At 41.1% G+C, this 23,682-nt stretch overlaps 1 protein-coding gene across 2 annotated transcripts in view; it reads right to left on the reverse strand.

Moving 5' to 3' along the window:
• Positions 1-8,863: 8,863 nt before the first annotated feature.
• Positions 8,864-23,682, reverse strand: part of GOLGA3 (golgin A3) — a 65,117-nt gene continuing 50,298 nt past the window's right edge. For both annotated transcript variants that reach the window (XM_044275593.1, XM_044275594.1), the window contains exons 14-24: positions 22,430-22,524; positions 21,999-22,215; positions 20,421-20,564; positions 18,322-18,519; positions 17,689-17,805; positions 17,276-17,415; positions 16,951-17,083; positions 12,964-13,086; positions 11,967-12,131; positions 11,210-11,370; positions 8,864-9,150 (exon numbers count right to left, since the gene is read on the reverse strand). In XM_044275593.1, coding sequence (XP_044131528.1) covers positions 8,955-9,150; positions 11,210-11,370; positions 11,967-12,131; positions 12,964-13,086; positions 16,951-17,083; positions 17,276-17,415; positions 17,689-17,805; positions 18,322-18,519; positions 20,421-20,564; positions 21,999-22,215; positions 22,430-22,524 — 1,689 coding nt within the window. In that variant the 3' untranslated portion in view covers positions 8,864-8,954. The remainder of the gene's footprint in view (positions 9,151-11,209; positions 11,371-11,966; positions 12,132-12,963; positions 13,087-16,950; positions 17,084-17,275; positions 17,416-17,688; positions 17,806-18,321; positions 18,520-20,420; positions 20,565-21,998; positions 22,216-22,429; positions 22,525-23,682) is intronic.

The following is a 23,682-nucleotide window of genomic DNA, read 5'->3' on the forward strand; positions in this document are numbered from 1 at the left end:
CAGGGGTTAGACTCCTAGGACGCTCATGCGAGTGCTGCCTTCCCTTTACCGCTTATCTGCTCGCCATATGAATGGGACAGAGCAGTTGTAAACTCGGTCCCATTCAAATGAATAGTATTTAGTCTGTTTGCCACTACAATGTCAACGATGTGCAGGTAAAGTGAAGAGAATGCAGCACTCGCACAAGAGCTTTGTTCTCTTCCATTAGATGATTGTCCGAGGTCCAATCTCTTAGCGACCATCTGTGAAAAACGCATTGCATCCTCACTTGCTTGTGGATGCTATTTTCACGCAGTCCCATTCACTTCTATAGGGCCAGCGTTGCATGGAAAACACAGACTATAGAACATTCTGCGATTTTCACGCAATGCACAAGTAATGCGTGATAAACAACGACCATGTACACAGACCCATTGAAATGAATGGGTCCGGATTCACGCATTGCACCTGCACGGAATACTTGCTTGTCTGCAAGGGTCCTTAGAGGGAGATTTATCTAGACCAGCGCTTTCTGCTATACCCTGTGCTGCACCTAATTTATGAATAATTATGAAAAGGTAAATTCTCCAGCAGTCTGTGAGCCTCAACAGAAATCTATGGCAACTCTGAGCTGCAGTAGATTTCTGGCTTCATTTAGGCCAGAAAACTGGGGTAAATGAAGATAAATTTGTCGCTGCGGCTGGTTACACCAATTCCCCCTTTTCTGGCGCAGGGAAATGATAAATCTCTCCCTTAGTGTGTCTACACACGTGGCAGAATACATTTGTGAAAAAATCTGCATCATAAATAGCTTAAAACCCAGAAATATAGTGGCAAATCTGGGGGAGCTGCTCAACCCCTAACACTGTAACGTGTTTTTCATTGGGGAGCAGCCCCACCGCATGTGGACCGCAGCAAAAAAATGCATACGGTGGAGGATGTCGGCACGGTCCACATGCACCACAAAGGCATCCTACACAAAACGGAGCATTGTGCGGATGAAAATATAATCATATAAATCACAGAAGAAATGCACCAAACGGATATGCCACTGACTATACTGGCTAGTCATAAATGCAGATATTAAAAGCTGAGACTTTTGCCAATATATTCCTGTCAGGAAAATATTGGAGCCCATCATGCACCACGTCACAGTCACTCAGCATGGCAAGGGGTCCTACCACTAAGCTACCTATGGTGTGAACAAGGTCTGAAGGTGATGTAATCCAGCTCACAGCCAAGCTTCCACACAACCGCCTAGCAGGACAACTAATGCAATGTGAACAAAGCAAGACTGTGAGCCACACCCATATCAGGTCTGATATGGGTGTGGCTTACAGTCTTGCTTTGTTCACATTGCCTAAAAATCAGCACATGCGGATTTCGGTGCATATTTTTTATCCACGTGTGAAGGCACCTTTAGACACAAGTTACATCTAGACTTTGCTGGAGCAATTTAAATCACTAGAGATAAATTACTACATTGGCAAGAAATTCGAGTAGTGATTTGCATGTTATTTTATGGAGGAAAATGTACCTACTTTTTTTTTTTTTAACTAGGGCTATAACTATTAATTGTACTTTGCTGGAGAGATTAATGACTGTGGTATTGCTGTCCATAGGAATGTATTAGGCTACATTCACACGAACAATAGTAGTCTATGGGGTTATATGGCTGTTTTTTATTTTTTTTGATGGGCTGTGAATAATGGCTGTCAAAAAATAGGACATGCCCTATTTAGACCATTTTCTCAGACCGACAGCCCCCATACGATTGAACGGAAAAATTTTTTTTTTGTGTGTGAATGTAGCCTTTCAAGTTTCTTAAAAATTGCTGCAGTGAAGTGATTAGCCACTGTTGTTTACCACTATAAGCTGGTATTTATAAGCGATTTCACTTGACTGCAGTGATTGTGAAGAGATTTGAAAGCTACTTTATGCATTCCTGTGGACAGAAATATTACAGTAGTTTCTCTCTCCAAAGTCTGGTTATAACTAGCGATGAGTGAATCGACTTTGGATGAAAAACGTTTCGGTTCCAAATGGTACATTGGAACCGAACCAGAGTTCGGTAAAAGGTTTTTAACAGTAGAAATACATTTTTGAAGTTATTACCCAAAGTCTTGCTAGACTTTGCAAAGTAATGACTTTGGCTCATCAGAGCCAATACACATTCCGATACTTACGAAGCGCTCGCTCCGTACAGTATTCCAACGAAGTTTCATGCTGGCCATGTGCATCCTGCATTTTGCCATTCCGAAGGTCCTGCACTATGTAACAAATGCCTATTCTTGTCCGCAAAACAGCTGCGGAATGGACATATGGGGCAGCACCGTGGCTCAGTGGTGAGCATTCGTACCTTGCAGCGCTGGGGTCCTAGGTTCGAATCTGGACAAGAACAACATCTGCATCGAGTGTCAATGGGTTTCCTCCGGTTACACCAGTATCCTCCCACACTCCAAAGACATACCGATAGGGAACTTAGCATCAAGCTGTCCCTAATGGAGCTCACAATCTAATGTCTGTAAAGCACTGCAGAATATGTTAGCACTGTATAAGCGAGTATAGTAAATAAATGCAGACAGCACACAATATGCTATTTGCATCTTTTATGGCCCCATTGAAATGAATGAGTCCGCATCCCATCCGCAAAAAATGCGTATCGGACGAGGAACAAAAATACGGTCATGTAAATGCCCCCCTTTTCACCTTTAGCCAAGAACACTAGAGCTGCTGATTTTGGTGGTAAAACTGAATATTTTTCCCATGTGCTAGTCTGAATACAAGTTTAGAAACCAGGAGTAAAAATATGGTAATATATGGGTTATATACAGACAATACTAAAGCATTTTAACAAAAATAGTTTATTGCACAAAAAAAAAAAAACTTCGAAAGGAATCTTATGCACATAATGTATCCACATGCTTTACACAGCATTGTATTATGTACAGTTTTAACAGTTTAAAAGTTGTAACTTTATATTATATAGATATTTCACCTTTTATAATAAATCTGCTTAAGATACTGTTTCTTTCTATAAATAAAAGCACAAAAAACATTACAATAGGTATTAATGGATCCACTCAATAGTACTCAATATATACCACATACTTCCATAACATCACAAACCATTCAGGTTCAACTACAAAAAGCCATTCTGTGTCATTACACACGTCTGATGGATATAGTGCATCCTTCGACTTGCAGTAGATGTTTCCAAAGTTTTCTTCCCTTGTGGTAGGGTTACAGAAATCACCTTTGGAAATTACTGTCTAGTTTCACAAGTGCAAATGCTTAAAGGGCATCTGTCAGCAGATTTGTACCTATAAAACTGGCTGGCCTCTTGTTATGTTGCATGTATACTTGGCAGCTGAAGGCATCTGTGTTGGTCCCATGTTCATATGTACCTGTATTGCTGAGAAAAATATATGCAAATTAGCCTCTAGAACCAATGGGGGCATTACTCCTAGAGGCTTCATTATCTCTGCAACATTTGCGCCCTTTGCACTTTGATTGAGAGCTCCAGGCACTGTAAACGTGATCATGTCTGGCCCTATCTTCACCTAAAGTCTCACAATGCTTCAGTATTCGGCGATCTTGCACTACAAAATTCTTTCCTGTACTGCACCTATGCTGGATACTGAAGCGCACGGTACAGCGCAACACTTTAGGAGAAGTCAGAGCCAGGCGTGATCATGTTTATACTGCTTGTCCCTGTCAAAGTGGAGAGGGTGTGGTAGTTGCAGAGAGAGCAGAGTCTCTAGGTGTAACGGCAAAGCCCCCGTTGCTCGAACAGGCTTATTTGCATATCATCTTTCTCTGCAATGTGGGTACATGTGAACATGGGACTAACACAGATGCCTTCAGAAGGACAAGCGCACATGCCACAGGTCAGCGAGTTTCATAGGTACAAATCTGCTGACAGATGCCTTTTGACTAACAAAACCAATCTTCTGTTGAAAGTATTCCTCAGCAACCGCAGTACCCTTTTTCTCAGGAAATAATGCTATGTTATCGAAGGGATGGTCCAGGAAGATAAGATTGTTATGTTGAATTAGAGAAAAAGCTTGGTATAACAGATCACCCACATTCAGCCCCTTTTCACATATCCTGGACAAACCCTTTAAATGGACCATACCATGATCCTGAAAATCTGGGTGGAATAATACGCGTAATAAGTATAACTGTGACCCACAAACAGTTTAGACAGCCATTTATTTCCTTAGAATGCTGTCAGATGTGCATTTTACCACATATTCCTAAGGGCTCTTTTACATGAGCCAATGATTGGGAACGGAGAACACCCATACCCAATCACTGGTCCATAAGACTTGCTGCTGATCTGCCGACAAACGCTTGTTTGTTTGTCTAGTGATCTTTTATGTGGCACAGAAATAATTATTGAACTGTCCTGTGTAAATAGGGGCATGCTGCTGACAAACGAAAACTATGTGGGGAGGAACGATTCTATTAGCAATCATTCATCCCCATACTCAAGATGATTGCCACATGTAAATCACCTCTAAGAAGACCATGTAAAAGGATCCCAAGGCATCCACTCCAGAAAAGAGCTGCCTCCTCTGCACATGGGCGACAGCTACACTATAACCCTATTTTACTTTGATTGCTGGACCTATAGAGGAAATACATTATTATTAACCCTTGTAACTTTACAACTGTGAACGTACATGTCATGTACAGGTTAAACATACAGAAGACGATGACGTCGGTTTACAGCAAACACAGATGTCCTGCAAAGCACGTCTGTAGGGGTTTGTACTGTTGTTTTGCCCCTTCCAAACATAATCAGAGAAATAGTCAGTACATTTCTCGACAATTTTAGCCGACATGAATAAAACATTAACCATTTGTTGTGAAAATAATAGTTATGTAAAGCCAAGGTGATCCAAGATGCTTCATAAAATTAAAATGTCTTTCATGCTTGTCACTTTGACTGGCTTACCTTGGTGTAAAGAATATACAACCACTAATAACTTACACCACACCAAAGATACAACCATAGGAGCACAGGATAGACAAACTCCTATATTGGGGAACAGCATACACAGCAATACACTAATGCACTTCTATTGTAATAAGGGGCAACGACTGGAATATCATGCTGTCCTCAACCATTACTGGGCCAATCTCGCTTCAGAGAGTATGTCATGGTAACAGGTATAAGAAATAATTGCTGTATGCAATGACCTAATATACAAGTATAAGTCACTATAGGTGAACATATGCAGACATGCAAGAAGAGCTATTGGGTCCCTGATAAAGTATACTGAATATACATGTAAGAATATATTGGAGAATTGTGCAATTTAGTTCCCCCGAGTCTACCAAATTCTGAAATCTGAAGTCCAGAGTTAAAGGGTTATTCTGGTTGGCAAAAGTTATCCCTCATCCATAGAATAGGGGATAACTATTAGATCTGTGGGGGTCCTGCCGCTGGGACCCCCACTGATCATGAGAATGGAGGCCCCATAACCCATGTACCCACTCTGTTATTTTCAGGGGGGCTGCAGGGGGTAGGGGGCCCCCGTTCTGGTGATCGGTGGTGGTCCCAGCTAATAACATAAACCAGCCTCCAGTAAACAGAGCCCCAGCTAGGGTATATGGGTGCAGCTACTTTGTGAGTATGGGGATGAACTCTGCAGACTTTCTGCACAGACTTTCGGACCCACGGACATAGCTAAGCAGGCTGTGCAACACTTTCTGCATATCTCCTATTCACTTCTCAGAGCCCACTTGGGTGCAGCTACTTTGTGAGTATGGGGATGAACTCTGCAGACTTTCTGCACCATAATTGTGTACGAAAAAGTGACAAAATTGATGATATTTAAAGGGGTTTTCTAGGCTCCTGATTTTGAGAAACTTATCCTTAGGATAGGTCATTCATATTCAATCAGTGAGTGTCAATCAGTTACCTATAAAAAGGTCCACATCTGTAAGGAAGAGGGACAGCACAATTTCATTAGGTTGTAGCTCCAAATACAGCTTTCTTAAAGGGGTATTTCCAGCTCAAACCTTTATTGCATGCTTACAAGATATGTCCTACATGCCTGATGGATAAGAGTACCACCTCAGGGACCTGCATCCATCTCTTGAAACAGGTCCCCCCAATTTCGTTCCCCCTGTATATAAGAGCCAAGGGGGGTCGGACCCATGGACATAGCTAAGCAGGCTGTGCAACACTTTCTGCATATCTCCTATTCACTTCTCAGAGCCCACTTGGGTGCAGCTACTTTGTGAGTATGGGGATGAACTCTGCAGACTTTCTGCACCATAATTGTGTACGAAAAAGTGACAAAATTGATGATATTTAAAGGGGTTTTCTAGGCTCCTGATTTTGAGAAACTTATCCTTAGGATAGGTCATTCATATTCAATCAGTGAGTGTCTGATACCCCACACTCCTACTGATCAGCTGTTCCCTGCAGCTTCAGGCACAGGAACCAACACTTTGAATGGAGAAAGAAGCACAGCTCTCTACTAAATACTATGGGGGTCATTTATTAAGACAGACATTTTAGACGCCGGTCTTAGAAACCCCTATAGCTGGCAGCGGATACATCGAATTTATGAAGAGGAGCAGGCCTCTAAATAACCTCGGTGGATCCAGCGCCAGTCTAAATGTAAGCCAGCTTCCTTGCTGGCTTACATTTAGACCATTTTCTATGCCTAAAACAGACATAGAAAATTATGCAGACGTACCAGCTGGCCCATACCCTTTCCCCGCCATGCCCATTTTCTTTAGGTCTGGCGTGAGCGAGGAAAAGTCACAGAAATAAGCCTAATATAGGCAGATTTCTGGATAGTAAATGACCCCCAATGTACTCAGTCTGTATTTCTAATGCCTATTTTATTATACTTTGTTTCTATGTGCTGCCTATCATAGATAGTTTGTATATGGAGATAAGGAGTATAATAAAATTAATTTAATCACATCAGACTTAAAATCCTAGGACTCAACAGTCTGCAAATGAATAATCTAGAAATCATAATCATAGAAAATGAACCAGTTACCTATAAAAAGGTCCACATCTGTAAGGAAGAGGGACAGCACAATTTCATTAGGTTGTAGCTCCAAATACAGCTTTCTTAAAGGGGTATTTCCAGCTCAAACCTTTATTGCATGCTTACAAGATATGTCCTACGTGCCTGATGGATAAGAGTACCACCTCAGGGACCTGCATCCATCTCTTGAAACAGGTCCCCCCAATTTCGTTCCCCCTGTATACAAGAGCCAAGGGGGGTCGGACCCACGGACATAGCTAAGCAGGCTGTGCAACACTTTCTGCATGTCTCCTATTCACTTCTCAGAGCCCGCTTGGCTGTTTCTGTATTCCCATCTACCTCCGACCACCACATCCAAGCATTTTAAGTAGTAACTCTGGTGCAGTGTCTAGAGCCAGACTAAAGAAATTCTGCTGCATTTGGAGAACAGAAGACATACTGTACAAGACAGAACAACTGTAAATGAACAGTGAATAGAAGAACTCTTCTATTATTGCACACCTTGGGAGCGGGGGTAGTGGTGTTATAATTTCTAACCTGAGAGGTAAAAGGTATAAGTAAAACTCAGAACAAAATACTTTGACCACTAAACTGTGAGCCATTTCCATGGATCATCCTGGTGGAAAGTAGAAGACAAATCATTTCCGGGGAAGCTAACACAGAGAACAATAAAATAAACCATGCAGAATCAAGAAAGAGCAACAACATAAAAGAAGGAAAACAAAAGACATGGTGTGAAAGTAAACCATGTACATATATGTAATATTAATTGAGCGGTTCTCTCAAATACTTACAGTCTATGACACCTTCTCCCCAAGGATTAGTATGAAAAGGCATATCAGTTAAAAGGACAACTACATTCTCTATGCCCTGTTACAGGCATTCTCAAACTGCGGCCCTCCAGCTGTTGTAAAACTACAACTCCCACAATGCCCTGCTGTAGGCCGATACCTGTAGGATGTTCGGGCATGCTGGGAGTTGTAGTTTTGCAACAGCTGGGGGGCTGCAGTTTGAGGATGCCTGCCCTATTAGGTCTGGATGTCATAGAGGTGGACCCCTCGTTCAGGACCATCCTCTATCATTCCAGAGTGGAGATATGCTGCTTTGTAGTGGCCGCAGTTGGAGAAATGTACAGTCTCCCCCAACTTCATCCACGGCTTATCATTGGATTTTCAGCTACTAAACCATCAGCAGGTCCTCGGCTACAACAGGGGTTGTCCAGACCAGTCAACCTCATTTAATCAAGGAGCATTTTAAAAGACAAATGTTACCAATGGCTATCACATATACTACCACTTGTCAGCTACATGAACATCTTAACAAATGACACATTTACACAATTCTTATTCACAATGCGTAAGTACTTCCCAAACATCTTACCAAGACAGCTCAGATTTGTTTCTTCTACAAAGAACCAGCAACATGTCCTTCAGTCATGTGTATAGCCCCAATTAGCAGATAAAACATTTACTGAAATGTGAACGTATTACGCCACCACTCCTTCATAGGGAACTTAGCCTTGTGCTATACAGTTTTTCTACATATAGTAGAGATGATTAGAATGATGATGGGAGGGGGCTAGAGGATGTAAGGTACCTGTGGCAGACCATAAATAAGAACACTTTAGATGGTGAAATGTACAACTAGAGTAGGTAGATCCTGCTCATCGCTATTCTTACACATGTTCCTTAGCATGTTTTTATAATGCCTATGCATCTTATAATATTTCATTTTTTTCTGTGTTTTTTCAACCTTGGAAATAAGACTGCAATCCATTCTTTCAATCTTGTTATAAAAGGCACATAACCTATGTGTGACACAATATACATCCCTATATGTCAAATGATGGTTCTTGTTGTTAGACATTGCATTAGGAAAAAAAAAAAAAAAAGTGCTGTTGCTGCCAGTCTGTAATACAGATAGAAAGGGTTCCTTCCAGAAATAAAAAGCAGACTATAAAGCCTGCACTTTTCCTTCGGTGTCATTAGTGTGGAGGTTCGGATCCTGTAGTGGAAGCCTTGCGCTGCTCACAACAGGTGTGTCAGGTAATGTGAAGTCCTGTAGCGGTTCCTCAGTCCATGAAGTCATAGATTCATGCACAGTGATAGTGTGCTCTTCCATCTGCTTTTGGAGACTGTCCATTTCCTGCCTGGAAAGCAAACATTACAATATTAACCCAATGAAAACATTTAATGGATATTTTCAGATCCTTATATATACATTTTACACTATTCATTGCTATATAATAGATTTGCAAATTAAAACATAACTGAAATCCATACCCATTTCATCCCCATCACCTCCAGAATCATCTTGTTGGCTGAAGCAGTGATTTACATGTTTACACCAGACACCACTGCAGCCAATCACTTACCTCAGGGGTATACAACCCAAGACCAATGAGGCCAATGATTGGCTGCAGCCAAACAAAGTCCAGTGGTAGAGATCGGAGCAGGAACGCTGGAAGAACTGAAGGATGAAATAGCTGCCCGAGTGCCGAGACCTAATTGCTAGATGGAGAGAAATGCTCACACACCGCTCTCTCGTCTCACTACGGGAGACAGAATTAAGATGGACCCACAGACTTTCTATTGAGCCCATCTCCTGCAGTGAGGAGAGAGAAAATGTGATAGGTGATCGCTTCTCTCCCTGATCTAGTGATTAGGTCTCAGCACTCAGACCCCATCTATCAAAACTGTTAATACGTCGCAATGACATATCAAATATTTTTGAAGGCTCAGTGGCACTAAGACCAATTTGCTTTCCTCTACAGATAAGTGCAACCAGGGATTCTCCCCCCCCCCCCCTCTCTAACAGTGAATGCCAATGCTAAAACAAAGCTAACCTCAAGTTTCAGACCTCACCACTAATTTAACGTTTGCCTTTAATTATTACCATATTTTTCACTTTATAAGACGCACCTAGGTTTTAAAGAAGGAAAATCAGAAAACGTGTTTTTTTTTCATCAGACCTCCAATCTTAAATCGTACTAACTAATTTTCTTCAGACCCGCAAACTTTATCAGACCTCAGATCAGACCCCAAATCTGCATCCGACCCCCAAACCTTATCAGACTTCATATTAGCTCCCCAATATTTATTAGACTTCAGATCAGATCACCCAGACAGTAAAATGAATAAAACAACTTACATCTCCAGCTCTGGATGGCACACTCTTTTTGCACTCTCTGCTCCCTGGTTTTCTTCTCGGCCCCACACTGCACCAAAACCTGACAACACACAGCGTCAGGTCATAATGCACACCCACGTGCATTACGTCCTATACACTGTCAGGACACAGTGCAGTGCGTGGCCTGGAAGAAGACATGAGAGTGGGGAGTACAGCCAGTGCTGGAAGCGCTGCACCTCCTGCATAACTAAAGCGCTCATTAGTATTTGCTTTATAAAAGTCGCACTGCCATTTGGGGGAAAAAAGTGTGTCTTATAAAGCAAAAAAATAAATAAACGGCAGAGAATTCCTTCCTGAGAAGCCAGGTAAGGTCTGTTTCACATTGTATTCATTTTGTAGCATCCATCTGCTACACACCTTTTTTGTTGTATGGAATAGCACATGCTGCTGCACTATTCCATACAAAAAAAATTATCTACGTGATACAACGGTATCTATCATGTATTTCAACAGGTAAATTACGCTGTCCCCCCCCATATTAATTGTTATAATTGAACCTTTATTATTTATCATTAATATCAATATTAATGATAAATAATAAAGGTTAAATTTGAACAATTATTGTGGTGGGGGGGGGGGGGGGAACAGCGTAATTTAGCTGTTGAAATACAGCCTAAGCTACAATTGTTATCTCAAACGCTGCTCCTCCACAATAGGGTTCTTGTGAATATATGGTATCTATCATGGGTATAGGTCTAGAAATCTTACCAAAGTACACTGCTGATGTACAATGCAAAACACAGTGTTGAAAGCACACCAACACTCTCATATGTCTGACAAGTGTATTTCTTATACTGAAGTGTAAAAGGTACTCATGTTTGATCGATACTAGTGAAAGTGCTAATTTTTTATTTATTTTTTTACCAGAAATCCTTGCACCACCAAGAAAACAACAAGCAGGAGAACACAAATAGGCAACTGACACTATGGGCTGACATAGCTGAAAGGAACCTTTCCCTGACAATTCCATGACCTTAGTTATCATAATGAGAATGCCATTACAAATACAGTGGTATTACTTTAGTTGGCGAAGACAGCTGTTCAGGTTTTTCAGAGGCTCTCTGCTGATCGTTGTAGGCTTCAGGAGCTCTTCTAGTAAGGAAGCTGGTACAGGACAGTCAGGTATCTTAACTGGAGTCGCAGGATTGGACGACGTAATGTCTCCTTTAAACTCTTTCCTCTGTAGACAAAAGCAAGAAAAAAAGGGTAAATAAATCAAAAAGCAGTAAGGTGTCCTGGTTAGGAAACTTATTTCTAACATTGAGAACCCAAAGTTACAGTATTTTATTAATAATGTGAGGTTTGAGCTACATATACACAGCTTAGTAACAGTGCTTAAAGTATTTAAAAGTATACATACAGAACCATGTATTGTGGATTTCCAATCTAAAACAGATTTGAAAGGACTAATTTTAATATGTTAATTATTTTCCACAACTAGTATTTCACTTATTACTCAGGAATACTACAGCTAATCAGACATGGTGTCATGCATGGTCCATTAATTGGACCAGGTAGTCAGCTATCAAGCCCATCTGAACGTTTACAACATTTTGGAAGACAATCTTGTGACAAAGAGGGTCATTCTTATAAAAGATATGTTTATAAGATGTGAAACTCAAATTATATTACGATTCAACTATGACCGAGATATACCGGAGGAATAATAAGGCCTATATAGGAGAAATACATGTATTGTTAGCAATGTATCCCTAAGCAAACCCCGAGTCCTGTGAACATGTGGCTGCCAGTAACTTTTATTTTTTCACTTCCAACCTTCTTAGTCCGGCTTTGACGAAGATCCAGTTTTAACTGCTGGTTCTGTTGTAGCAAGGTCTTCATGCTGCTTTTCAGTTCAGTCACTTTTTTCTGCAGCATCAACTTGTCACTCTGAGTCATAGTTAGATCTTCTCGTACAACCTCAAGTTCAGCTTTGAGATTCTGTGGTGTAACAAAAGGACAGTGTAACAAATCAGCAAACAAAAATGTATTATATACAAAGGACATCAGCTCATACACATAAAAACTAACTTGCATAAACAATTTAAAAAAATTTATCCCCATCTGACAGCCAGGACTCAGAAGGGAAACATTCCTTCCTGACAATTGGCTGCTCGTCAGTGAAGGAGATCCCTCCATTTAAATGCAAGTGATCTCCTCCACAGTATGGGAAGGAGTGATTGCTAATGCAATCATTCGTCCCCATACAGAATCATTGTTTGCCAGCAACAAAGTGCTGTTTAGACGGTACAATTTGCTGCCACAAAGGATGATTTAGGTGTCCGCATAAAAAGATCCATTTACCAGATGAACTACTATTTCGCTCTTGCATCGGCAATCGGCAGCACCTTTACATTATTGTAAATTATTGCTAGCAAGCGTTCTTACAAACACTTGTTAGTGATGATACCCGATGTTCAGGAAGTGTAAAGGCCCCTTTAGTGTTTCCCACTGTTGAATGGGTCCAAGTTGTAATATTCTGCATAAAGGGTATCAAAGGAGTGAAGTCAAAGAGATCTAAGTCTCCTCATTCTTGGGATTGACGCAGGTCCCAGAGGTCAGACATCCATTGCCAAGAATGTTATGGCATATTTATGTGATATATAATAATTTTCTAAGATGGGAAAATCGGTTTGTTGGGATACTGTGACCTAGCAGGCAGCCATAACTTAATCCTATTTAAATCAAAATTCACTCGAATTAGGGATGATACTTGTATTGTGTTAAAGATTCAATAAAAATAAATGACTGCTTACAAACAAAATGTACATACCTGAAGCAAGGTTTGAACATTTTCCAGTTCTCTTTGGTTGCGCTGCTCGGTCATGTCCAGCTGTTGCTTCAGGGACTGAATCTCACGCTCCTTCTGTTCCACCTCCCACTTTAGATCTTCTACCTGGAGAAAAGACACACAAGACATACTGAATGTACTAAATGCTTTTTGCAGAAAACAAAGCCCTAAAAACAAAAAGACATACATTTTTATATTTTTTTATTTGCTAAACAACCGATACTAGTTACTTGTGCTATTGATAGACTCTCCCTGCTGCTTCCCAGAATATTTCATTTTTTGGCAAACTTATCGTGAACTAAAAAGAAGCAGACCTGCTTAAAAAAGATTAAGCAAGCAAAATCATTTAATTAAAGGGGTTCTTTGCTTCCTTGACAACCAGTGATCACAAAGTTTCCACTTGCTGGGAACCCCAGTAATCAGTTGTTATCTGTGGGAAAAGATGGCAATAATGCAGACTATACACATTAGATGTATATGGCTAAACCCACAGATTTTGGTGGCATCAGTTGACCATTTAATGTATATAGGTGGCTCTTGACTCTTCCCTGATGTCATATGTTGGAAGACAGAAAGGTCAGGCGTATTGGATCTCAACATGCCCAATCCTTTTGTTTTCAGGGAGATAACCAGTTTGCCAGAGGTTTCTGGAAGCAGACACATGCATGCACGGGCAAAACATAGCTGTCAGCCAAACAAGCATTTGGCCAACGTTTATCTCATATGTACGGCCAGCTTAAGTGTTCAGTTTTCCTGAAGCACCAGAGGAGGAATTAAACATTACACAGGGCCAATTCAAATCAACAGGCCCTTCTTTGTAATGCAAAACAGGACATGCCCCCCAGAGACACTTACCACTAGCCAATCACTGACAAAGAGATTAGGATCCTGCCCAGGAGACCTCTGGCCTCAACTATTAGCTCAGAATTCCGTAACACGGTATATGAAAAAGGGTATTCTAAATGGAACAAGCCCTTAAAGAGGAAGACAAATGGCTCAAATAGCCTTGTGGAGATAAATCCCATCCATATATGTCCTACTAGGGGATATGGAGGTCTTAAAACAAGGACCCCTCTCTAGGTGCAAGAATCCCCCCAGCAAATCTGCCACATAAATGTATCAAATAAATGCAAGGAACAGCAGTGGGGTTTTGTACGCAACTTAAATAATTGGTGCAAATCCACTTCAATATTGTCTGAAAGAGAAAGACTATAAAGAAGATATACAAAATATCTTCTTTAACTTCTATAGTCTCTCTTTCAGAATGCTCATTATGAACTAGTATCTTCTGCATCCACAAAAAAACTGCAACCTTATAATTACAGAGACATTGGCCCCGATTTATCTTGCCTCAACTTTTTGAATTCTGGCTACAAAAAGTAGCAAAATAGGGCTTTTGTGACTTTTTGGATGTACTTTCGCCAAAATGTTACGACTTTTTGAATTTTTACATCACTAACTCTAGTTTTGAAATATAGGTGGGAAAGTGGGTGATGTTAGCTAGGTTAATGAGTTTTACGCCAGATTTATCACTGACACTTTTTAAAAGTCGCAATCTCACTCCAGTAGGAGAGGATAGGTAGGAAAACTGGAGTAGCTTTTGTAGACAAAAGTGTTTGGTTTAAGGATAAGACAAATTTATCAAACAACATTAGACATTTAAAGGAGTTGTCCAGGTTCAGAGCTGAACCCGGACGACACACCTTCTTCCCTCATTCAGCATGAATGAGTGGAGCATTAGAGCATTTCATGCTCCGATGCTCCGCCTTGCCCTATGCTGTATCATGCAAGGCAAGGGTTTTTTCTTTAGATCGGGTGACATACCGGGTCTCTGTATGGGAATGCTAGGCGGAGACTTCCACCTAGCAGTGAGCCCGGTGATGTCACAGCACTAAAGGGTGGTCTTTAGCTCTGTAAAACGGCCTAGGTCAGCGCTATAGACCACCAGTTAGTGCTGGTGACTACAATAGAATCAGCCCTTGAAATAATCCGAGCTGAATGGGTGAAGAATAGTGTTGAGCAAACTTCTGCTTTCAAGATCGGTGTACAAGGTTCGGGATATCTAAGAATTCCGTTATGGATTCCGCTACCACAGACCATAACTTATGATAAATTGTCTCCATTGGCGCTGATTTATCATGCCTTCACTCCAGAATTTTGGCTTCAAAAAGTCATAACATTTTTGCTCAAGTTAGAATTCTGGAGTGAAGGTATGATTAAGGCTATTGTCTTAAAGGGGTTGTCCGGGTTCAGAGCTGAACCCGGACATACCTCCATTTTTACCCTGGCAGCCCCCCTGACGCGCAGGGCAAAGGCATTTTTGCTGGCATGGGGCTCTCAATGGGGCTGCCAAGAAGCCCAGTGAAGTCACCGGCACTGATGGGCGAGATTTAGCGCTGCCCTAGCCAGTAAAACGGCTAGGGCAGTGCTAAAGCCCGCCCATCAGAGCTGGTGACATCTCCGAACACACAGCCGGGCGGAGGCTTCCGCCTGGCAGTGTGTTATGATAAACAAAAAGAGCCCTTGCCCTGTGCGATTTAGCGCAGGGCAAGGGAGTGCTGAAAATGAGGGTATGTCCGGGTTCAGCTCTGAACCCGGACAACCCCTTTAATTCCACCCTGGCACGCAGATAGTTCAGTCAATGTATCAACCTATGTTACCTGCACTTATGAAGAATGTGGGTTTAGATGAACGTACACATGCAGATTTCCACAAATTTGTAGACCTAACTCATTCACAGATCTCAGCCTTCATTGGTGTACAACAATCTGAACAGACTAAAGGGGTTGTCTCACTTCAGCAAATGGCATTTATCATGGAGACAAGGCACTTACTAATATATTGTGATTGTCCATATTGCCTCCTTTGCTGGCTTAATTCATTATTCCATTGCATTATCCACTGCTCTTTCCAGGGGTTATAGCCACTACTACAGTGCAGATACGAGGTGGCTGGTACAGGAGCTGTTGCTCATGCGTGCCTACACGCGCTCCTACAGTCCCTGACACTAGAGTCCAGCGTGTTTTCCTATAGTGTGCAAGCACGGCCACTGCTGCTCGATTGCAGGGGGTTGTAACCCCTGGAAAAAAGCCGTGTACAATGCAAAGGAAAAACAACTCAAGCCAGCAAAGGAGGCAATAAGGACAATCACAATACATTACTAAGTGCCTTGTATTAACTTTGTCTACATGATAAATGCCATTTGCTTAAAGGGAGTCTTTCACCTAATCTGAGCGTTTTAGAACGCTCAGATCAGGTTATAGACTCTTTAACCCTCATTACGATCATACCTTTCTCTTATGTGTCCCTCGCCCAGATAATGAAAATAACACTTTTTAAACTTATGCAAATTACCTTCTGAAGGTGCCCAGGGGCGGCGTTACTGGGCGATGTGCCCAGAAAAACACACCTCCAGCCGGCGGACGTCACGAGCGGCACCAGAGGACGGCGGGCTGGGAACTGGCCCGCACCTGCGCACTGCTCTGCCCATTATGGGCAGAGGAACATCCTTTCATATTGCGCATGCGCCGGCCGGCTGTCTTTAGTTGGCCGGCGCATGCGCAATATGAAAAGCTGTTCATCTGCCCATAATGGGCAGAGCAGTGCGCAGGTGCGGGCCAGTTCCCAGCCCGCCGTCCTCTGGTGCCGCTCGTGACGTCCGCCGGCTGGAGGTGTGTTTTTCTGGGCACATCGCCCAGTAACGCCGCCCATGGGCACCTTCAGAAGGTAATTTGCATAAGTTTAAAAAGTGTTATTTTCATTATCTGGGCGAGGGACACATAAGAGAAAGGTATGATCGTAATGAGGGTTAAAGAGTCTATAACCTGATCTGAGCGGTCTAAAACGCTCAGATTAGGTGAAAGACTCCCTTTAAGTGAAAGATCCCCTTTAAGGCTGCAGGAACTTCAGTCCTCTCTGGAATTTCCATTTAAGACCAAAACGCTTTGACATTTTCCAACTTCTTATTACCTCTTGATTAATGTGTGGCTTCTTAGCAAGTTGATCATCTAGTTCCTTCTGAAGAAGTACCAACTGGGACCGTGCTTCAGCCAATTCCTGCTGAAACTGTGACAGCTCCTGAGAATGCTTCTCATCCTGAGACCTGCAAGATGAAACAGACAATATCATAATGAAGTTCAGGATGTAAAGATTTCCAATAGCCAGTTGTAGAACAAGGAGTACTACACACAGCCCAGGTACTCTACCCTGCCTTAGACTTCACAGCAGAAAGCCTTTTTTTTGCATTTGGAAAAGGGATAATCTTCAAGGTGTAATTTTCCTTCTCAGTACTTACTGCAGTTTTTCAGCTTCGGATTGAAGTGCTTGAATCAACTGTTCTTTTGACTGAAGTTCTTTCTTAATCTCACTTAATTCCAGTGCTGCAGCCCTATAGTGCCGTCTGTTGTGCGCTGCTTCGGCCTTAGCGGCAGCAACCTGTTAGTGGATCATAGTGAGAAGCTCTAGAACTCTCTGCTATCACAATCAATTCCTGCATTTAGCTACATAAGAATCAAATATTTTATAAATGTATCAATTAAATAAATACCAATGTTCACAGGTACTTAACAAGGAAACAATGGGATGTCTCCATCCTAACAAGACATTTTGTACACCTTACTTGAACCGTCAAATATGAAGACAGCTCCCCAACTAATATGTTCATGTAAATACTTGCTTTGCCTTTGTCACTAAGGGCATACTCTTTACCTGCTCTGCCAGATTGGTGACCTTTGCCTTCTCTTTTTCCAAAGCGTATTGCAGATTCTGTACTAGCTCTCTCATTTGCCCATCTTCTTCTTCTTTACGTTTAAGGACTGCTTGAACCTGTTCCAACATATTTGAACAATCAAACATCAAGAGCAAAGCTAGATCAGCAATTATCATATGATATTGACACATACGGACCCTGCACAAATTTCAGTACCAGCACCTTGAGGCAAAAGCTCCATCATGGCACTGTTTACTATATAATTAAATATATAGTCATTTTTTAATACCCCTTTCGCTGGGACATGATGCACCTAAGTTATGTAGAGGCGCCGGCTTCTACATATCCATCCCCAGCCTAAATCTACGCCAGCTCCTTTGCTAACGTAGATTTAGATAATTTTCTACAACTAAAACAGGTGTAGAAAATGATAAATGAGACAGGTCTTCATTTCAGGTACAGCTGAAACAGCTTGGAGTTGCATTGATTTTGGTTGTTTAACCAGTGGTTTATATTTCACATATATAAACATTTCACCATAATGTTAAAAGCATCTCCAAACTGAAAGTTGACCGTCACATCATATTTGTTGCCCCAAATAAGTAACTTTGGGTCCATTTGAATGTACATACCTGTAAGTTCAATTGTACCAAATCGGCCTCCCTCTTTGCCAGAGCAGCCTCAAGTATACTGTTGTGTTCACGTAGAGCAGCATTGGATTGTCCAAGTCCAGTCAGCTTTCCTCGTTCATGTTCTAATTCTAATGTCAGTTTCTTGTTGAGGTCTTCCAATTTCTTAATTTTTCTTTTAAAGCCCCGCGATTCCTGCAGCTGCAGTGTGGAATAAATATTAACAAGTTGGTCATGGAGATATATGAAATATAATACATATTAAAGGGAATGTGTCATCAGAAAATGACCTAGGGGGTGATTCATCAAACTGGTGTAAAGTAGAACTGACCAGATCAGATTCCACCTTTCATTTCAAGGAACTGTGAAAATGTTTGATAAATTCAGTTTAATAAACCCCCCCCCTAATGTTTAAATCATGTTTTATGTTAGGCTAGTTTCACACTAGCGTTGTGAGATCCGGTAGGAACAACGCAGCTTTTTTTTTTTTTTTTCGTCCGGCCAAATCTTGGCATGTTTGCCAGGTTGCAGCTGGATCTTCCCTGCTCCCAATTATAGTTTAATTGGGCCAGACAGAAACAGTATTTCCCAGCAATTCCACATCCAGAGAGACCCAGCAGCCTGTTCCCTGACGGATCTCCCTTAAACATATTTTATATAATTTTTGGTGGTTTTATTTCTGCATGTCACCATCTGTTTGTTTGTTTTTAAATCCTAAAATCTTGCAATTTTTGCTAACCCTAATAATAAGTATAATTTCCTAGTCTGGACAGATAAAAAAAAAAAAAAAAAGGGCACACAGGATGCCTAGGAAACTACCATAGAAGTCAATGAGTCCCCTCCAGATTATTGTGTCAATGCCCATGGTGGCTGCCGTCAAGCCTCTCTCTAAATGCTGCTAAAACAGCTCAGGCAAGATGTCAGCCCCCATAATTATGTTCAGGAAATAGGGTTATGTGTCATTATATGGTTTTAACTGGCAGGAAAAATTATAGGCGATACTTTCCCTGCAATAGGTACCAGAAACGTTAAAGAGGACCTGTCACCACAAAACGAAATGCAATCTGCAGACAGCATGTTATAGAGCAGGATGAGCTGAGCAGATTGATATATAGTTTTGTGGGAAAAGTTTCAGTGTTGGCATTGGCGATCGCTCCTTCCCATACTGTGGAGTAGATCACTGCATGTAAATATCGTCTGTTCCATCGAGCAGTACTAAGTGGCCTTAAGTACTTGAACACTTGGCACTGGAGCTCCTTATACAGCCTATCTTAGTTATTTTAGGTATTGTAACGGATGGAGCACCAGTATTACTTTTGTAGGAGGGTATACATTTATTGTTGTTTGGGAGGACCAAAGTCTTTTTTGCTGAGAGTTACTAATTCTTTCCTAAAGTAAGACAAGATAAAACTAGACCAGACAGGTAGAAATTGTGGCAAAGTTATCACAGTGGCTCACACTGTATGATATATTTGGTGCTAGACATGCTAGATATTTTTCACTTCTTTACAGCACCTCATGGCTGTCTTATTTTACCCCAATATTTTGGGCCAAAATAATGGTTCAAGGCAATAATAAATCTGGCACATAATCTGACTTAGTCATACTCCTTTTCCGGCTAGTTTTCGAAACTTAAAGGGTTTCCCGAGGCTTTTAATATTGATGACCAGGTCAGAAAAGGTAATCAATATCAGATCGGTGTGCAATTGCCATCTCTCTTCCTGCTGCTATGTCTATGGCAAAGCAGCAGCGAGCAGGAAGAGAGAAGGGAGACGGCACGTACGCACTGTATGCGCCATCTCCTCATACAGCTGATCGGCGGAGGTGCTGGGTGTCAGACCCCCGGCAGAACTGATATTGATGAACTATCCTGAGGATAGGTCATCAATATTAAAATCCCAGAGAAGCCCTTTAAGTAGTGAAGCCTAGTTAATAGGCACATAATAAACTTGCTGCACGTCATCTATGCAATTTCTGCTAGCATCTGTTGAATTTCCACTACAGTTCTTTTAAAGGGTTCCTACAGTAATTATAGTGTTAATTAGGGCAGACCACAATAAATAATTCCCTTACTGTAAAATGTAATATTCAGTTTTGCTCACCTCATCTTCTAGCTCAAGTACTTTCTCTCTATATTCTTCAAGTTCCTGGCTGGTGAGTGATATGACCTCTTGTAGTTCACGTTCCAGCATGGCCTTACTATGGTTTACAGCTTTTAATTCACCTTTCAAAACATTTATTTTTTCCTGTGTACAAACATTAAAAAGCATACTTGTTATAAAAAAAAAAAATATATATATATATATATATATATATATATATATATATAATGAAGAAAATCCGCAGCACTCCTTGAAGTGTAGAAAAAATGTGTAGTTTTATTCACACATGTCAAATAAGACAACGTTTCGGTTCTCTCACAGAACCTTTTTCAAGTCAACACTTGACTTGAAAAAGGTTCTGTGAGAGAACCGAAACGTTGTCTTATTTGACATGTGTGAATAAAACTACACATTTTTTCTACACTTCAAGGAGTGCTGCGGATTTTCTTCATTGTTTTACGTCTCGAATCGAGGGACCACCGCCGGCACCACACAGCTACGGCTGAGTAAAACGACAGGAGTGCTGCCTGAAACTTCTTTTATATATATATATATATATATATATATATATATATATATATATATATATATATATATATCTATATATATATATATATATATATAACAAAATAAAGGATGTATATATGTGTGTATGTATGTTCTGCAATTACTCAAAAACTCAACCATCGATTTCAACGAATCTTGGTATACACATCCCTCGCTACCTGGAAAGAAATCTTGTGGGGTCTCAGCTCTCTAGGACGCACCGTTCCTGAGATATTCCTAAAAAATTACCTGCATTAGCCAATAAAAGCCTCTCTTCATATCCCAACTGCCATACACATGGTCATATGTCCCTTATCAGTCAATAGAAGCTCGCAGACCCTTAGGTCTCCACATACACACAGTTTTACTCCAGGTTTCCATAACAACCCAGCCATTTCTCTTCACTGCTGTAGGTCAGCTGTAGGCTAGGGCTACACGGTGACAATAAGTCGCACGACACATAGGACACAACTACACTGCTACATATGTCGCACGACAATTTTTATACTAATAGTCTATGGTGTTGCACTGCGACATGCTGCGACTGCCGTGTCGCAGTATGTCACATGTCACAGTGCGACACCCTAGCCTATAATTTAAAAAATTGTTGCGACACATGTCGTCGTGTAGCACTAGCATTAAAGAGGCAGGGCACTGTGGAGGTCAGTTAAAGGGGGGGGGGGGGGGGGCTGTGGAGGTCACTATTAAAGAGGCTGTTCACTGTGGATGTGATTGTTAAGGGAGCAGACCGCTGTGGAGGTCACTGTTAAAGGGGCAGACACTGTGGATGGAGGTCACTGTTAACAGGGCAGGGGCAACTGCTGTGGAGGTCACTGTTAAGGCAGAAAGGTACTGTGAGGTCACTGTTAAAGCAGCGGGCCCCTGAGGAGGTCACTGTCAAGGGAGTGGGATGCTGTGAAACTCACTGTTAAAGTGGCGTGCTGCTGTTAAGGTCCCATTTTGAAGTGGCGGGTCTCTGTGGGGGGGGGGGTAACCATTCTTACAACAGTTCCATGATTTTTCTCAAAATACCTGAAAAGCTTGACTATCGCCTCCTTCTGATATTTGTGCCTTGAGCTTATTGAGCTCAGATTCCATTGTTTCTTTTGCAGTCAGTGCTTCCTGAAGACGTCGGCTCAGGATCCCAACTGCATTCTCATATGCTTTGTGTTTGACTTTCATCTCTTTCTGAGCGCTCGTCAAGTCTGAGCCCAGTCTCTTCATTCTATGCTTCTGTTCTGTAATTGCTCTAAAAGTGTAGCAAGAAGAGGCCAGGTTAGAATATCAGCTTCACCCGCCTTCTAGGCTAATAAGCCAATAGTCTTTAAATTAAGTTACATTTTCTAATAATTTGCAATATATTTTCGTGAGGCCAACTTGAACCATGTTTTCCAATGACTTATGTTTAGAATGGATGGTTATAAAATGAAGAATTTCAATCCTAAAAAACTATTTGCACTTACTTCTTAGCCTCATTTTGTAACAGTTCTATTTGTTCTTTCAGTGCAGCATTGTCCTGGGTCAGAGATATTAGCTGCTCTTTATCAAACTGTATGGACTACAAGAAAAATAAACTTGGAATAAATACACAATTTATAATATAAAACATTTGTAATATAATCTGCAAACTAAAGCAATAATGCAATAACAAAAATATAATACCCGGGACATGTACATCAGATAAGATACTTAAATAAGTTACTATTGTCATCTCTATTGCATGCCATATACTGCACCTTATTAAATCTGATAAATTGCATCCAATGAAGCATGCTATATGTTATATTATCGCAGAATTCACCCCAAATAAATGTGCTGTAGCATATAAAATAGGATTCTGTCATACCTTTAGCAGAATCTATTCACACCATACCCAGGATTTAAGCATGTGCTCCAACTATAAGGAAACTGCTGCCCCTCTGTGTGGTCACCACTTTTCTCCTGCTTTGTGTCACTGTGACTATTTCTCACTGAATAGTAGTTTTTTAGTGCATAGGATAAAATCTCTATACCTGTACATTGTTGTGAAAAATTAATTTTCCCCTCAGAAATTTATTCTACTTCTGCAAATGTGTCACATTTAATTGTTTTAGATCATCCATCTAACTTTAATATCCGATAAGGACAACACAAGGAACACAAAATGCACCTTTTCAACGAATTACTCCATTTAATGACAACTACTATTTATTCAAAACCTATATTACCCATGTGCAAAAGTAACTGCTCCCTACACCTAAGAATTGCTTGCAGCTCCCTTCGCAGTGGCAACGGCAATCAAATGCTTGCAACAACTTATGATGAGCCTTTTAGATCACGTGGAGGAATTTTGTCCCACTTTTCCCTGCAGAATTGTTTTAATTGGGCTGTTTTAACTGAACTGCACATTTAAAGGTCTTGCCACAGTATCTCTATGGGTTTCAAGTCAGGACTTTGACACTCCAAAACCTTCATTCTGAATCTCGAGCCATTCTAAGGTGGATTTGCTTGGGTGCTTCGGATAACTGTCCTGATGCATAACTTAACTGTGCTTGAGTTTTAGGTCACAAACTGACGGGGAGACATTCAGCCTTAGGATTATGTGACATAATGCAGAATTCATGGTTCCATCAATTATGACAAGTTGTCCAGGTTCTGCTCCAGACCATCACGCTACCACCACTATCTTTGACTGTTGTGCTAGCTTACACCAGATGAAATGGGGCCAATGTCTTCT

This window comes from Bufo gargarizans, chromosome 1, assembly GCF_014858855.1.
Source record: "Bufo gargarizans isolate SCDJY-AF-19 chromosome 1, ASM1485885v1, whole genome shotgun sequence".
Classification (NCBI taxonomy): domain Eukaryota; kingdom Metazoa; phylum Chordata; class Amphibia; order Anura; family Bufonidae; genus Bufo; species Bufo gargarizans.